General features: G+C 40.6%; 1 protein-coding gene across 2 annotated transcripts in view; it reads right to left on the bottom strand.

Moving 5' to 3' along the window:
- Positions 1-18,796, bottom strand: part of PLD1 (phospholipase D1) — a 193,795-nt gene that overhangs the window by 18,604 nt on the left and 156,395 nt on the right. For both annotated transcript variants that reach the window (XM_036755287.1, XM_036755286.1), the window contains 3 exons: positions 10,138-10,251; positions 4,641-4,690; positions 3,629-3,763 (listed from right to left, as the gene is read on the bottom strand). In XM_036755287.1, coding sequence (XP_036611182.1) covers positions 3,629-3,763; positions 4,641-4,690; positions 10,138-10,251 — 299 coding nt within the window. The remainder of the gene's footprint in view (positions 1-3,628; positions 3,764-4,640; positions 4,691-10,137; positions 10,252-18,796) is intronic.

The raw sequence follows: 18,796 nt of genomic DNA on the forward strand, positions 1-18,796 counted from the left end.
TGCATGAATGTAAACAAATATCATTGTGCTGAATAGAATAACAGCTAGCATTAACATAGCTTGTTAAGTTGGCAAGGGGCAAATAGGTGGTACAGTGGAGAGCGTGCCAGGCCTGGAGTCAGACGGATTCATCTTTGTGAGTTCAAATCTGACTATAGGCATTTACTGGCTATGTGACCCTGGGCAAGTAATAATTGTTATGAGGATCAAATGAGATAATGTTTGCAAAATGCGAGTCACTTAACTCTGTTTGCCTCAGTTTCCCCATATGTTAAATGAGCTGGAGAAGGAAATGGCAAACTACTCCAGTGTCTTTGCCAAGAAAATCCCCAAAAAGGGACCACAAAGAATTGGACATGATTTAAAAATACAAACATTGGATTTGCAAAACTCTGTACATATAATGGTATCATTTGATTGTCACAAGCACCCTGAGAGATGGGTGATATTATTATTATTATTTAAATTTTACAGTTGAGGAATGACAAGTATGAAGAAGTCATAGAAACATGGGAAGACCTAAGTCACAAAGAGTAAAGAATTAGAACTTTAAAAAATGGTAACAATGATGCAACATTGAAATGAAAGCTAACAAGAACATGGCAGAACACTCCAGTATCTTTGCCAAGAAAATCCCAAGCAGGGTCTCAAAGACTCAGAAACGACTGAAAATGACTCAACAATAAAAAACGTTCAACGTTAAAACTGTACAAGAAAATGAAAGAAAACCTCCTTCCTCCTTTCTCTTAGGAAGCGGTAAACTGCCTTTTTTCAGAGAATGTATTGATGGAGTTTGTTGGAGAATACATGTTGAGTCAAAACAAAACATAGCATGAAATGGAAGAAAAGGGAGCTTTGAACTTGACAATCCCTAAGGTCCATTCTAGCTCTAGGCTCTGTGCTGCGCTCCTAGGCACCCTCCTCATGTGAAGGGACAAAGAAAGATTTGGGGGCCCCTTCAAATCTTGTGACTTAATTTGGGAGCTGCTCCAAATCTATCTTGACTCCTGCCGCCATGCTGGAGAATTTAGCTACAGGTGTCTTTGACCTCTTTCAGATAAGGTCCTTCAATACTTCCCTACAGTCTGGAAAACTTTTGAAGACGCCTCTTCATTCCCTGTCAAAATCTGACTTATCTGTAGCTATGTGAAAGAGGGCACCTGAAAATGTTGCTTTGTATTCCTTCCTTCCAAAGGAGACCAACAGACTAACGTAGCTCCCCAGCAGTGTGTCCACTTACTCAGAGCCAGGCCTTTCTATTAAGATGAAAAAGAACAAAACACCTCCAGTTTTTTTCTGAGAAAGGAAATCATTTCTATGAGTCATGCTGTTCTTAGGAGGAAAGCAAAAAAAAAAGAAGCCAAACCTTTAAGTAGCTGTAAATAATGGCCTGTTGAGACTCTAAGAACCAGATTTTCCTTGTCATGAATGAAGAGTTGTTTTGTAAAACTTATCAATTCTGACTAATGCAAATGCAATTTGGCCTTTGGGGGTTCAGAGACCAAGCTTTTCAAATGTTCCTCCTCTAATCTCTTTTAATTTTGGTTCTGCAGTTGAAATCTATTTTACATTTGGATATTACATAAAACGAAGCAAACAGAGACAAAATGACCTTTAAATGACAAACATCCAGAACTGTCATTTTAGGACCGAGGTAGAGCAGAGCAGAATTAGAGACTTTTCTCTTGGCCAATTTTCTTTTCGTTTTCAGTTTTGCCATCAGTAACTGTTTTGCCCTGCCCGCTATCACTGCCAAGTTTAATCTAAAAATAAACCGGGGACTCAGGCTTTTGACTAGTTAGCAAACAGTGTCCTTGAGAGAAGTGAGAAAGAAGTTTCTTGTATGGCCAGAGAGCAGGTTACGTGAAACTCTTGGAGCTTCCTTACTGCACTTGAAAAGCATCTGATAAATCCCTGCTATGGGTTAGGTGCAGTGCTAGGCATTGAGGATACAGAGAAAAAAGTGAGAAAATCCCTGGAACCACCTGTTACATTCCACTAGGAAGCAAACACCAAGCATTTATTAAGCACCTACTATGGGCCAGGCACAGTGCTAGGCATTGAGGATGCAGAGACGAAAGTGAGACAATTCCTGGAACCACCCATTACATTCCATTAGATGAGAACATATCTTGGTTGTTTAGTGGCTATGAGCCTGGCACCTCCCTGGGAAGCCTGTTTGGATTGGTTGAGGGACTTGGCCATGCCTTTTGGCACTTGTATAGAACCGTTGAGATGGTTGGAACCAAGGACTTGAGTGTCTAGAAGTGGAAAGGACTTTATAGCTAACCCCCTGAGAAAAAACTGATTGGAGAAGAAGCCTTGTTATTTATCTCCTCTTCCCACCCCACCCCACCTAGGCTGGAAGGGCCTCATGAACTTCATAGGGTACAGAAGATTTGGACTGCTTCCTTGGTTTCTTGGACGAAGTGTCTGTATCAGGGGCCAACGACAGATTGGATGCAATGAGGAAAAGCCATTCAAGGCTCTACGTAGAGCTCCACCAGAAAAGTTCCACAAACCCAAGGGGAACTCCATATTTCTTAGAAGATTTAGTTTCTTTATGTCTCTCACATCTAGCTAAGAAGCCTGAGTTTAACTTAAAAGAAATGGGTAGAATTCAGTGATAGGACATACTGTGACCACAAAGAGGATCAACACAAACAGAAAAAAATAAAAAATTAGTAACAGTTCATTCTTTTCTGTATTTTCATAGAAAATTCTATATTAGTGGAATATAGCAAAATAACAAAATTTCAGAGTTAGGAAAATGTAGATTTCCCTTCAGATAGAGCATGGATAGCTTATATCAAGTCAAGTGGGTATCATCTAAGATGGGGTAAACAAATGGTAGATCCCAACGCTGGCCAATGATAGACACTCTTGGGATTGCATCATTTCCTTCACTGGACGAGCCCATCATTACAACTCTCCTTATCAGGGAAAATTTGAAAACCTTGGGTCTGAGGTCATACAAAAGTCATTCAGACATGATCCCTGAAGTCATCCTATACTACCAATTAGACAGGCTTCTTCACAACACTATGGCTATTTTTTGATTATGTCCAGAAGATAGAACCTGGGGCAAAGTGGCAAACAAATACTTCTCTGTTTTGGATAGTATGCAACTGTTGCTGGGATTGCACTGATATGTGTCAATCATTGTTACTTTCTTGCTTATTATACCACACACTTCCCCAACACTTCCTAGGACCTAGCCAACTCCATGTACTTGGTATTTTCAGACAGTCACTGGGCTTGAGATTTGGACAAGACCTCAGAGGCTGTCTAGTCTAACCAACATGAAAGGAATCCCCACTTTTAACATACATAAGTAAAGAGATCAAATCATCCGGAGATTTAGAGGTGGGAAGGACCTTAGCTCTCCTAATCTACTCTAACCCTCTCATGTGGTAAAATGAGAATACTCAGGTTTAGGAAGATAAAGGGATGTTTCCAAGCTCAAACACAGTGCAATCATCCTCAGGAATTATTGACTAAGGTGGCCTTGGGTTGCGATCTGCATGGGTGGAGGGAGTTCCCACACAAATAGGGCGCCTCCCTGTGAAATAATCACAATTATTTCAGAAATCACCAAGATGAATAACCAAGAGATCATTTGACTCACCAATAATGACGGTGTTATCATCTGCTATCAGCAGCTTGCTGTGGACATAAATGAGCTCTGTGACCAGGTTTCCTTCCAGTTCTGCGTGTGTTCGAAGTCCACAGAATGATATGTAATTTATCCACTGATTGCCAACTATAGATTAAAGATGACATTGGGAAAATGCTTATTGCTTTGACAGGTGTATCAGTTTAATTTGTTCAAAAGTAATGCATAGGCACAACCCTCACTAATGGAACCCATCTCATAACATTGATAACAGATTACAATCCAACCCCATTTTAGATCTCTGACTCTGCTGGCCTCAGTTTGCTCAACTGTAAAATAGGGATAATAACAGCACCTACCTTGCAAGGTTGTTATGAGGATCAAATGAGATAATGTTTGCAAAATGCTTAACACAGTGCTTGGCACACAGTAGGCAGTCAACAAATGTTAAGTATTATTCCAATTAGTGTGAACAATGAATTCCTTCCAGTGGTCACATCATTTAAATTTGCACTGTGATTATAAATATAACCAATGGCCATATTTTACATGATTACAACTCTGAATGGTGAGGATTAAAATATAGTCCACCACTTCAGGAGATTTGTAATTTGCACTAATGGGATTCGGCTTAACTGATTCAAGAGCAATTATCTATAAATAGATAACAGTGACAATGTGAATGCTCCTAATAAAATTGCTGTTGGTTCTCCCCATTTCCACCATTCCTCCTTCCTCCATATTGGTGACTATGAGTTTCCTATCAGCAGGATGGAGTGGGCAATGCACTGGATTCATTTAGAATCAGAGGACATGCTGGATCTGACATTTGCTCCCATGGCAATGGTTTGCCATGTAAATTTATCTCTCTGGGTTTCAGCTTCTTCAACTAGAGAAACAAGGAGATTGGGCCAAACGCTTTTCCACTTCCCGGTCTAGGATACCATTTGCTATGAACCTATCACTGCTTTCCTTCCCTGGTAACCAAAAATAATCAAAGGTAAATGAGAAACAAATCACTTACTCTCTGATTTTAATTGTCCAATGATGGAATTTTCTCCCCTGCACATGGTTCTGGAAATATTTAAGGCAGAAGAACAATTATTAACATTTTGAAGTCACCCAATGTCATTTTGATGGTGATGGTAAAACCAATTCTCTATCACATGAAAGCTTAAAATGAGCCTGTTAAAAACATTTTGGTGCTTTAAAGATAACAAGTTTCATTTGTGAAGCATTAAATTAAAATGTTCAAACACTTGAATGACACTACCCATGGTAAACGTTGCTTCCGTGGAACAAGTACATGAGAAAGCTATGAAGCTGGTGTTTGAATTTAGAAATTTAAAGATGGTTACAAATGGACCTTTTCCTTCTGGTAATTTAGGTGAAATGCAATAACCAAAATGTATTCAAACTTCCTCCATTGAGAGAAACTAGTTCTCCAGACAAACATAAAGAGTCAACAATTTAGAGTGGTTTAGGCTAAGCCTATGTATTGCAAACAAAACTGGTTGGAAGGTTTAAAAACATTCTGCCCATTAACTGGTTGTTTTATTTTCCAAGACTTTGCACAATTAATTGGGTTGCCTAGGATCAATCCCCATTGAATATATCATCTACTCTCCTGAATCACAGAAGACAGTGGTAGCACTTTCCAAAGACAAGAAGTATCTACATACATTGATCTTCATTCCATATTATGGAAAGAGTGGAGTGGAGAGAAAGAGAGCTGAACAGGGACAGAGACTGAAGAAGAGATCTTAGGCACCCATAGGCAAGAGAGCACATAGAGAACCTTAGAGGGTACAGAGATATCAGACCATGCTCAATTTTTATTTAGATCAGGAGAGTACTAAGTTAGTTCTAACTCCAATGTTCAACTTTAATTATTCCACTGGAAAAAAAAACGTGAATTAACTGCATCAGCCAAAATGAGGATCCCATGCTCCATCTTTTTACTCTACAAATACAATTAAAACACTCAAAAAACACAATCATGCCTAGACTACGTTGATATCATTTTGGATGTTGAAGTATACATAAAGACATTTTAGCAGATAAAAGCATTTGGTTTGAGTTCTTTACTAAACATTAATTGTGTCAACTTCAATTGGGTTGAAACCCAATTTTTAAAAAATTTGTAGAAAAGAATTGAGATTATGATCTTCCCCAAAACATCTGAGAATGGCAAATCAAGTAAGTATGATCCAATTTTATGTGATGGTAATGCTTTTGTCATAACAAAAAACACCTGAAATGGGCATTTTTGACACTGCTATATGGTAACCTACAAACTAATAATGAAGACAAAAATTTCGGAAGTCTCTTATTAACTGTGGCTAAGCAGAATCCATCCTGAAGGAAAACATGACATCTTCCCCAAAACTCTAGCAGGTACAAAGTGGAAAGCATCAAGAATGTGCAAGGAATGACATCAACCTCAAAAATGTCACTTGGTCTGTAGTGGAAGAAGCTGAAACGAGTTCTGACAAGGAAGCAATCCTAAGATACCTGTGCAAGTGATCAGTCTCTGAGTGGGCTGAGAGAAGCATAGAAATGGGAAATTGCCACCAGGTCATTTAGATGACAGGTTAAGCCTGAAGGCTGAATAATTTCCTCCTGAGATCAAAGTTTAGAAATAAGAAAATTTCAGAAATTCTTGGGAAATGACCAGAAAATATTCACCTGCTTTTCCCAATGTTCAGTCCCTGCCTCAGGCTAGGTTCTAGCAAAGTGAGTTAGGAGCTTCAGATTTATAATTCCATCATTGAATCTGGAAACCTGATTTCCACTAATAAGTACTTTTCTACTGCCCCAAAAACATTCCTTATTTTTTATTTCTTTTTGGCCCAAACTTGTGATTTTGTTAGTATGGAGGATTCCTGGTACTGAAAGTTTCTCCACCAATCCATAGTCAATCAATCAATTGGTAAACATTTTTGAAGTGCCTATTATGCTTCAGGTACTGTACTAAATGCTGGAAATACCAAAGGAGGGAAAAACCAGCCCTTGCTCTCAATCTAATGGGGGAGACACATGCAAATGAATATATAAAAAGCAAGCTATATACAAGATACAGTGGAAACAATTAAAAGAGGGAAGGTGCTAGAGTTCAGAGATGTTGGGAAAAGCTTCCTGTATAAGACTTGAAGGAAATCAGGAAGGTCAGTAGTTTGACCAGAGGAGGCAAAGTATTCAAGGTATGGAAGACAACCAGAGAATATGCCTGGAGCTGAAAGAAATAATGTCTTGTTTGTGGAACAGCCAGGAGGTCAATGTGGAACAGCCAGGAGGAGGATCCAAGAATATGCATTGGGGAACAAGGTATTAAGAAGACAGAAAAAGTAGGAGTAGCCCACTCCCAGAACTTAGGTTCTCAGAGAGTTGTCTAGGGCACTAAGAGGTTAAGTAATTTGTCTGTGGTCACAACTAGTGTGTCCACTTTTTTCCCTTCGGAGTATTCTGTAAGTATCAAATCTTTCCCCCTCCTTGATCTTAGAGGTACTTTTGGAGAAGAAATGGAAAAGCCACTGTTTATGGCTTCCAGAATTTAATTTTCTATGACTGTTCATCCTCCTTAACATTTTAAATATTCTTAAAAAATTTTTTTCTATCGTTTGGTTTTTATACAATTTTATTTGCGAGTATTCCCTAGCTTGTCTTTCATTTTTGGAGAGGACCAATGGCATCACATGAACTGGATTTAAATGAGGCAGAGTTGCACAAAGTCACGAGCCTCACTATCTCTTCCAGAGTCACCAAAGTCTAGTAGCAGTTCAAAAGTCAGGATGACCAGCAATGGCTCGGGATGCAATGGATGACCTTGGCGTCTTCAATGTCTGACCAAGCTTTAAGTGCTTCACAGCATCTGCTTCAGCCACCTTCATAGACATTGGAACAAATTGTTTTCATCCACCCATTCTGCCAAGGGAAATCTTAACATGCTTGGGGTAAACATCCCCCTAACTCATTGACAGGTTTGAGGGCTGTTGGTTACCCTCATCCTGGTTTGGCTCATCTGCTAAGACCAATTTTATCAGATTTTACCATCCTACAGCTTCTCAGAGCCACAGGTGAGAGTTGGGTGATAGATGGACACCAAATGTGGAAAGCAGCCCTGAAAAGGGCTTGGCAAGCCCTCACACCAAAGGTGCTAGTCCTCCTGAACACCCCTTAAACCCTTTGTAACAGATTTTTAAAGTGGGAAAGCAGTTCAGCAAATCCTATCAATATAACAATTGCATCTAATAATATGTGAAATTATTCATACCCCTAGTTCCTCACCTCTACAAAGAGGGGAGGGAGGTGAATTTTCTCAACTTTTCTCTCTTCCATTAAAGGAGGTGAGGTGGTAGAGGATTTGATGAAATTTCAATACACAGCTGACTCCCTGGATGAACAACTATTTCCAGCAGAGGGAGTCATCAGCCACCATGGTAGATTTGTCCTTGGGATCTACAACAGAGGCCACCAAACTTTTTTGATCATGTACCCCATCAGCAAAAAACTTTTGAGCACATATTCCCAATGTGTGTATATTGACTTATCTACATTATAACACAGAAAATAGATATTTAAAAAGATCAGATTAAGATGTAGTAATATCTGAGTTTGGCATTAGCAGTGAGCCACTAGAATTATTGAGTAATGGAATAATATGATGTCTTGAATTTTAAAAAAAACCATACAGTTGAGTGGACTGGAGTGAGGAAAAATCTGAGGCAGAGAAAATTATTGCAATGTGTGATAAGGGCCTAAAATAGTAATATGAGGAGAAAAAAGGGAACATCTATGAGAGATGTTCTTGAGGTAGAAACAGCAAGGTTTGGCAACCAATTGAATGTGAGGGGTGAGTGAGAGCAAAGAGTAGAGGATAAAAGTGAGATTGGGAATGGGAGTGACCAGGATGATGGTACCCATGGGAGTTATTAAGAAAGTTTAAAACTGGGGGGGGCGTGGATTTGGGGGTAACGATAATGTAACGAACACGGTAATTCAGACTTGTAATCTTTCTCTACCTGTTTGTCCTGATTGTCCTATTAAAAACCTAAAGATATGGGGGGGGGTGGGGAGTTCTTACTCATTGGTCATGGGCCTGAGCCCAGAGCCAGCCAAAGTCCCTGTTTTGGCCATGAAGTCTGGGTCACAGCATATATCAGGAGAGTGGGAAATATTTTCAATGATGCCCATGTGAGTATCTGAGATGAAGTTAGGTTGTAACCACCCTGAGGACCCCACACCTAAGCATAAAGGTAGAGTTTGGGAGCTTGCAAAGCCTGGGAGGGACCAGAATAAGGGAGTGTTGGGCAGATAAAGGGCAAAGGGGGTGGCATGGATGTGCTGGAGACAAGCTCTGTGATTGAGGGGAGGTGGACTGAGATCTATATTCCCACATTCTGTGTGGTTGATCATACACTCCTTGGGGTCATGCCATGGTTCTCCAGTGGACTAGGACCTTCACTGGTCTCTATAACCATGCTCACATATTAACTGATGATATGTGTGTGTGTGTGTGTGTGTGTGTGTGTGTATACACACACATATAGATCTTTAAAGAAAACATTGCTATCCTCAATGTTAAAAGGCTACACTCAAAACTTCTATTCTCAGCATAAGATGACAGAAAACTCACTAACTCTCCAGCACCTTTGGAGCACTGACTTGCCCATTAAAAGGCATCAAAGGAGTTAAATCCAGTGGGAGCATCTTTTGGGCTCTTCCATCCCTGCTATGCCAAGAACTAAGCACACCCATTCAGGGTCAATCAGGGTCAGCTTTCTATGGTTCTTGTCACAGGCTCTAGTGATTAGAGTTTCTGTGATTTAGTCCAAGTGGGTCCTTTTACCACGCAGATTGTAATATATCTATGGCTAGGAGATGGTTTTTAACTTGCCATGATGGAAAGATGTGCAGTCAGCCTGGAGATTAGACTGTCTGAACTGGGTCTAAAAGATATATAGATCATCCCTAGGCTTGTATTTTAAAATTTTCCATTTTGGTGGGACCTATGAGAACACTGGCAGATACAAACACAGATCTGAAGTTGCCTAGTCCATGACACGGCCTTTGAGAAGCCAGAGACAGCTCCAGTGATTGGCCCAATTGGGATCTTGTCCACAATGGTAACATATCCAAGAAAATGATAGAAAAATACCAACAAAGAGAAAATATTCAGGACAGAGGCAGTTAAGTGGTAGAGTAGATAGAGGTCAGGGCCTGGAATCAGGAAGATCTGAACTCAGATCTGGCCTCAGACTAGCTGAACAATCTTGGACCAGTCACTTAACTTCTGTTTGCCTCAGTTTCCTCAGCTGTAAAATGGAATAAGAATAACACCCACTTCCCAGGGCTGTTGTGAGGACCAAATAGGATGTTCACAAAGTGTTTTACACTGGATAAATGTTCTTCATTTATTTTTTTTTAAATAAAATCTGGCTGAATTCCTGTGCAGAGACAATTATTTCTATTCTATCGGTACATGAAATCAAAATGCCAAATATTCTTTTGAACTTGACTACCTGTAGTTGAAATGCATGATGGCCTGGAGTGCATTCCCACCGCCCGTTGAAATGTCTCCTTCGAATCCAGGCAGGAGCGGGATCACCACGTACACTCGATACCTCTGGCCCTCTCTGCAAAAGTCAAATGCAAAAAGAGACCCAACGATAAGCATTCATTTGAAATAACATTCAGGCAAGTCAGATGGTTTTCAGAGAGTACATAGAAGAGCCCATCAAAGCAATTTTATCGTATTTCAGGATATTAGGATACCAGAGCATTTAGAGCTGGAAGCAAGATACAAGTTAAAAAGTCTCTCTCTCTCTCTCTCTCTCTCTCTCTTTCTCTCTCTCTCTCTCTCTCTCTCTCTGTCTCTCTCTCTCTCTCTCTCTCTCTCTCTCTCTCTCTCACCCTTTCTCTCTCTCTCCTTCTTCCTTTCTCTCTCCCTCCCTCCCTCCCTTCCTCTCTCCTGTCTCTATCTCTCTCCTTTCCTCCCTCCCTCCCTCCTCTCTATCTCTCTGCCTTGCTCCCTCTTTCTCTCTCTCCTCTCTCTCTCTTGACATAAAATATCCCTTTATATATATAATTCACATATATATGTTTGTTATGTATTACATAAATACATATATATATATATATATATATATATATACACACACACACACACATACATAAGATCACATCTGTTCACTCAGGTAAGGCAGTATGCTGAAGGTTATCTTTCATCCTCCTGAAGGGCGATATAACTCCTGCTGGTTGAAGGACATTGGGCATCTTCAGAGAACTTTGAGAGAGATGTCCTTGAAAGGCAGCTGCAAATTTTTGGAAGGCTAATTGGAGCCGAAGACATGTAGAGGAAGCTGTCTCTATCCCCTCAACACATCCTGTGACTTCCAGTGCTTAAAACCTTACAGGCCAAGAGTGATTCTACTGTAGTGAGCTCTCTCCATGGTTGAGCTGACGAGATTTTTATTTTACTTCCAAGCTAAATACATTCTATCCTCTACCCTGATCTGTAAAGCTTCTCCAACTTCTCCTCACCACTTACTTTGCTTAAAAAGGCTGAAGAGGTATTCATGATTTTTTTTTCTGTGACCAGCATTTGGTAGGAGGGAACTAAATAGAACATAATAAATTAAACATTTCCCTCCCCTTGAGAGCAATTGGGAAAAGTGACATTGATCTTGAGCCTCCAAAATATTAACCCTCCCAAGCCAATAATATTTGATGTGCAGCTGATGGATAGAATTCTAACCCAACACCTTCCTTCAAATAAGTGAGCAAAGGCACAAATACCTAGCCACAGCCCTCCTCCTACATCCCTCAAGACAGAAATCGCAATGGGACAGATCCTAGGTATCTATCCATGCCACAAACGAGTCTAGCCAAATTTACATTCAAAGATAATCACACATATAATATCAATTAATAAGCATTTATTAAGGCAAAAAGGAAGCAAAAACATAAATGAATTTGGCGATGAAATAGGGATCTTTATATACGAATGCTATAATCTGAAACTTTATAAAGGGCAAGATTTGATCCAAAGAAAATTCCACTAGAGGACCACCCAAGTCTTACTTATTATAGAAAGTTCTAGAGAGCCGTCATTTTAAATGCTGTTCCCCTGTAACATGGTCAGAGAATCACAGAAATCTCAGAGTTCAAAAAGACCTTAGATACCATCTTGGTGCAGTGGTTAGGGCACAGGACTTGAAATCAAGCAGACCCATGTTCAGATACTGCCTCAGCCATTACTAACCCTAGGATTCTGAGTGAGTTATTTGCTTTTTGTGCTTCAGTTACCTCATCTGGAAAATGAGCAAATTGGTCCCAGTGGCCTCTGAGGCCTCTTCCAGCATTGGAGAGCACTTTGCTAATATTCAGCCTGACCTCTGTCTGACAGCAATCCTGAAAAGGAGTTATCGAATCTCTGCTTGAAGATCTCCAGTGACAGGGAACTCACTACCTTCCAAGTCAGCCCAGTCGGGAGAGGTCTCACAATCTTTAACCCCATTTATAGCCTTAGAGGGAACATCAGTCATGACAGCTGAACGAGGTTCATCATTGCTATTCAGAACATCTGAGACTTTCAGAAAAATCCTAAATCATCATTGCTAAAAAATGACCATTTGAAACCACACCTTGGTTAAAACTATCATTTTCCACAGTGGGTATGTTTTAGCATAACTTATCTTTGCCCTTCCAGATTGGGGCAGAAAGATCAAAAGTCCAGAAGGAAAGAAGGAAATATACATTTATTAAGTGCCTACCATGTGCCAGGCACTGTTTTAGGAGCTTTATTTTTCTCATATCATCTTCATAACAAATCTGGGAGTTTGGTGCTAGTATCTCCATTTTACAAATGGGGAAACTGAGGCACTTAAGTGACTTGCCCAGGTCACATAGCTAGTGTCTGAGATTGGATCTGAACTCAGAGCTTCATGACTCGGGCCAGGTCTAGGGCTCTCATCATCATGCCACCCAGTTGTCGCCGAGAGCAGATGTGTACCTTATGACCATTTAGATGCAGTGCAATTTTCTTCTTTTTCCTACTGCCAAGCTTTTGTCCAGACCCTTCTATACGTATATAATGCATTCCCTCTTCATTTCTGCCTTCTAGAATCTTTAGCTTCCTTCAAGTCTCATCTGAGGGATCACCTTTTACTGGGAGCCTATTCTGGTCTTTCCATCCTCAAGTTTATGTTTCCTTATCTACCTGCCTCTAAAGTATGTATGGATATATACATACATACACACATACATATATACAGACACGTAGATAGATAGATAGATAGATAGATAGACGGACAGACAGACAGACAGACAGGAAGACAGATAGGTAGAAAGACAGACAGACAGATAGATATAGATAGATAGATAGATAGATAGATAGATAGACAGACAGACAGGAAGACAGATAGGTAGAAAGACAGACAAACAGATAGGTAGAAAGCCAGCCAGACAGATAGATATAGATAGATAGATCGATAGATAGATAGACAGACAGACAGACAGACAGACAGACAGATAGATAGATAGATAGATGGATAGATAGATAGATAGATAGATAGATAGATAGATAGATAGACGGACAGACAGACAGATAGACAGACAGACAGACTGATAGACAGGTAGATAGATAGATAGATAGATAGATAGATAGATAGATAGACAGACAGGCAGACAGACAGTTCAAGGCAGGGGCTATTTTTCTTTTTCTCTCTAATTCCAGCAGGGTTCTCTGCACATAATAAACCCTTTAATAACTATTGAATTTGGATTGAATTTATTTTGCATCCTCATATTAGCAGAAACCAATGATTTAGGATTTGCCAACATGGCACACCCTAATATATGCATATATCAAGGAGGCAGTGTGGTCTAATGGTTAGGGCAACTGACTTGGGATTAGGAGACCTCGGTTCAAATCTGCCTCAGATATTTCTTAACTGTGCAACTTTGGGCAAGCCACTTAACCCTGTTTGCCTCAGTTTCCTCATCTGTAAAATGAGCTGGAGAAGGAAATGGCAAACCACTCCAGTATGTCTTCCAAGAAAACCCCAAATGGCATCAGACATGACGGAAAAAGCCTGAACAACAAATTTCAATGGTTCCTTTGCCACAAGGCAGATCTCACTGGGGGTGCCCTTTGCATCAGAAGCTGGACCACGTGACACTTTCTGGGCAAGTCAACTCCTTTCAAGTTGCTGTTTAAGCTTGTTTTTCCATAGTACAGTCAAGGTCATTGCTCCCAGGTGGAGCCACAGGCAGATTGGATTTTTCTCCAAGGCAAGGCAGCTTTATGTAAGAGGGTCTTGTAATGCCCAGGACTAACCACTAGATGGCAAGCACAGTTTGGGCTGAAAAGCATCATTCCAAGAATTTACAAAATTTTCTGCCTAGGAACTACAGAAAAAAATGACTCATGTCCCTAAATGATAAACAGGAGACTGGGGAAGGAGGGTGGAGGAGGAGAGCAGAAGGATTGCTTAATATATTTTCAAATGAGTCTACCAGTTAGAAGTACAGATAAAATTTTAACTCAATAATCACCATTTCAAGGTTAATCTCAAGAAGAGCCAGATTTTCTTTTTTATGTTGTTGTTGGTTTCTTTGTTGGTTTTTTTTTCTGGGAGGGGGGAAGGCGGGGCAATTGGGGTTAAGTGACTTGCCCAACGTCACACAGCTAGTAAGTGTGAAGAAGAGCCAGATTTTCTGACATGATCAAATATTAAGAGGAATGAAGATCTCCACCAGATTTGAATGAAAGTGCCTACCATGGTATAGTGGATAGAGTGGGCTGCTGGCCTTGAAATGGAGAAACCTGGGTTCAAGTAGAGATTCTGACATTAGTGGTGTGAGCCTAGATGACTCATGTAACTTCAATGGTTCAGGCAACTCTCTGAGAGATGAATTACCATCTATATCAATGGAGTACATTTTCCTACTTGGGAATTCCACAATGAAATCACAGTTCCTTAAAGATGCAGAATGAGACATGACTAATGTGGGAATTGGCTTGCTATACATATAAGTTATAAGGGTATTCTTTTTTCTTTTTGTTCAAAGACAAGAGGTAGGAGGGAGAGAAAAATAAATGTCTTAATTTGAAAAAATAACTAAATTTTTAAAAAATGATAGGTTCAGAAAAAAACACCACTGCTTCAAGCATCATGATAAGCACTGAAGATGCAAAGCCAGAAAATGAAAAAGGCTCTGTCTTCAAGAAGCTTACATTCTCCCACATGCTCAGCTCCCTCTCTAAGGCCCATATCTGAGGCCAGCCATCTAGAGAAGTTCCTTCATCCTTCCAGCAGTTAAGCTGAGTTCCACAAAACCTAAGGACACTGTATGTAAGGGCCTCCAAGGAGAGGACATAAATTCCTAGCCTCTGCAAAGAAAGCTTCTGGATTCTTCCCTCTCAGATCCATCCTTCCTTCAGCTTCCAACCCAAATCTGACCACACCATTTTCCTGCTCCAAAAGCTCCCAGTGGTTCCATTAGATTAATTAGCGAATCCTCTGCCAGGCTCAAATTGGCCTGTAAAACCCTTTATACTTTAGTCCCTATAGGCCTTAGCATCATTCTTCTGTACTATTCATGGACTCTTCTTTTTCATTCAACTGGTCTATAAGCTGTTCATAATACACTGCTTTCCATCTACCATCTTGGTGCATTTGCAGATGCCTTTTCCCTCATCACCTTCACCTTGGAGAATCTCTAGCTTTCCTTAGACACCACAGCCTCCAAAAGGCCTTCCCAGATCACACCAAATGTTAGTGTTTTACTTCTTAATAATAATATTAATAACTAGCAGTCATATGTCTCTTTAAAGTTTACCAAGCATCATACATGGTATCTCATTCTATCCCTCTTGAAACTACTTTGTACTTTATAGATGTCTCATCCTACAGGGAAAATGGAAGTTCCCTAAGGGCAGGAATTGTTTCATGTCTATCTTTTGATCTCTCAGCACCTACCCCAGTGCCTGGGATCTAGTAGGTGGTTAGTGGATGCTTGCAGAATTGTACTGCCCTGAAATTGAATTCGATGTGAAAATATGTTTCATATGATTGTACATGTATAGCCTATATCAAGTTGCTTGCCATCTTGGGGAGGGTGGAAGGGAGGGAGAAAAAATTTGGAACTCAAAACTTATAAAAGTGAATGTTGAAAACTATCTTTACATGTAATTGGAAAAAATAAAATACTATTAAGTGGAAAAAAGAAAAAGAAGAAAATTCCACCTTCTGAAAGCAGAAAAAAGAGAAATTGAATTTGAAACATCAGCAGGCCTTTGGGAGAGCTCTCTTTGATACCTGTACTTTGAGAAAGCAAACACTGAAACACAGATAAATATCACAGTGAGAAATATGCTACTCAATGATTCAATAGACATTTATGAAGCAGCTGCTCTGTACTGAGAGCTGTATTGGCCCCAAGATCCAAAGCCCAAAATGAAGCAGTTTCTGCCCTCAAGGAGATTACATTCTACCGAGCTAGGCAACAAGTATGTGGATAAATAAACAGGTCATTGGGAGAGGGAGGGAGCACTAACAACTGTGATATTTGACTTTAAATCATTCTTTGGCACTAGATATTTCCTCTTGTTTTCTGTTTCCTAAGATCCAGAATTTTAGTAGCAACTTGAATTTGATGATTGTGTCAAGGATTAGATTGGGACTTTGCCATTTATTGTTCATGCAACCTATCCCTGGGTTTGTCCAATGATACAACTGTCCAACAGGTGCAAGTTCAAGAAGGCTTGGTGAAAGGTGGAACTTGGCGTGGGAGTATTTCAACAGAGGGAAAGGAAGGGAGCAAGTTTCATTAGATAACAGTCACCAAGAAGCCTATATTTTGACAGGCCTTTCGACTGGGTGCAGGAAGTTCTGCAGGGCGTTGTGTCAAAAACAACTTCCTATATCCAAGCCACCCACTGTTCAACTGAGCTGAGCTTGAAACGTGACTTTTAAAATTTGGAGATGGTGCCTCTTCCTTCTTCACCTGGACCTCACAGAATGCCTGGCTTCCCTCAAAGAACAGCTCAGGAATGACCTCTCAGAGGACGCCTTTCTTGCTCCTCCTCCCAGTTCATCTAGAGCTAGAAGGTACTTGAGAAGTCAACTAGTACAACCTCTTCATTTTACGAATGAGGAACTAAGACTGAACAAGGTCCAGTTAAGTGAATTGCAATGGTTAACCGAGATATCTGTAAAGCACTTGACACAGTGCCTACACATAGTAGGAGCTTAATAAATGTTTGTTCCCTTCCCTTTCCTTCCTTGCCCAAGGTTACAGAGTCCTAAGTGTCAGAGGCCAGGAAGATATTGCTTTGATGTTCCTGCTCCCTCCCACCCCAAATCTTTTTTGCACTTCCTCTCTATATTTAGTATATATTTATCTGGTATGTTTTCTCTCAGTAGATTGTAAACTCCTTGAGGTCAGGGATTATTTTGGTTTTTGTCTTTATACCCCCAGTAAGCACTCAATAAATGCTCGTTGAATTGAATCATTCTATTTTTTCCTGTGCTTTCAATGCAAATAAGCCTGAATGTTATTGCGGAGATTTTTGTGATTACCCTCAATTACTCTTTTATGAGAACCTATGATTACTCTGTATTCTGTTTATATGGGTTGTTTACACGTTGTCTCCCCTACTGGAAAGTGAGCTTGTAATGGCTGGGACTGTGTTTTTGTCTTGTTTTGTATCCGAGCCCTTGGCATGATGTCTGGCATATAGTATGCGCCTAACAAATGCTTGTTGACTAATGATAGGAGCCTCTTGCCCATCACCTTTCCAGATGCATAAGCAGAGACAGAGTCTTGGAAAAAGCTGAGACCCGGACCTCAGTAACTAGAAATGACTGCTTCCCCAGCGGGTGATGTATGGAATTAAAACAAACTTTCTAGTCATCTTATTACAACTGCAGTTTAAAATTCTAAAACACACTTGACATGTCCTCTCCACTGGGTACCCACACACTGATGCAAATAACAGGCTACAGTAATTATAGTATGCAGACAAGAAACAAGAAGTCATCATCTATCAGGCAACCACAATACATTCATTTCATGTTTGCTTTTAAAATACAAACTTGCCTCTCTCTTACAGGCTTCTGGGGGACCATTTATTGGGAAACATCTCATGTCCTTCCTCTGAATTTATGTGATGTCTAATGAATGCGTTTAGATATCTGGCCTGAAGAGAAGATTGGAGGGGAGTGGGGCAGGGAGAAGGAGATAATAGCTATCTGTAAGGAATACAAATTCTCTCTTCCTTTCCTCCCTCCCTCTCTCCTTTCCTCTCTCCTTCCCTCCCTCTCTCTACTCCTTCCCATTCCCCCTCCCTTCCCTCCCTCTTCCTTCCTCCTCTCCCTCCCTCCTTCTTTCCCTCCTCCTTCCTCCCTTCCTTCCCTCCTTCCCTTCTTCCTTTCTTCCTTCCTTCCCTCTCTCTATACCTTCTCACCCCTCTCTCTCTATCCCCCTCCCATTCCTCCTCTCTCTCTCCCTCTCTCTCTTCCTTCCTCTCTTTCTCCCTTCCCTACCTCCCTTCCTTTCCATCCCTCTCTCTACTCCTTCCCACCCCTCTCCCTCCCCCATCCCTCCTCTTTCTTTCCCTCTCTCTCCCTCCCTCCCTCTCTCTCCTTCCTTTTTCCTCTCTTTCTCTCCTCTGCCTCTCTCCCTCCTTTCCTTCCTTCCTTGATCACAATAACAGCAATCCTAGCTAACATTTAAATGGCGATGACTACATGCCACACACTGTGCTAAGTACTTTCCAATTATTATCCCATTTGATCCTTGAAACAACCCTGGGGGTAGGTGTTATTTTTATCCCCATTTTATAGATAAGGAAACTGAGACAGACAGAGGTTAAGTGACTTGCCCAGAGTCACACAGCTAGGAAGTGTCTGAGGCCAGATATGAACTCAGGTCTTCTTGACAGGCCCAATGCTCTAGCTGCTGTACTAGTAAAAAAATATTCAGGGAATGTCATAAGATCAGCATTGATTCAATTAAGAAAAATCTATTTTGTCTCCCACCCATTGGAGGAGAAAAAGAAAACCAAAAGCCTTGCAGCAAATACTCAAGCCAAACGAATAAGGAATGACTTTCTAGTGACTATTCTATTATTGTACAACAGAAGCTGGGGGGTGGGGGTGGGGGAGAGCTCAC

This window comes from Trichosurus vulpecula, chromosome 4 (assembly GCF_011100635.1).
Source record: "Trichosurus vulpecula isolate mTriVul1 chromosome 4, mTriVul1.pri, whole genome shotgun sequence".
Classification (NCBI taxonomy): domain Eukaryota; kingdom Metazoa; phylum Chordata; class Mammalia; order Diprotodontia; family Phalangeridae; genus Trichosurus; species Trichosurus vulpecula.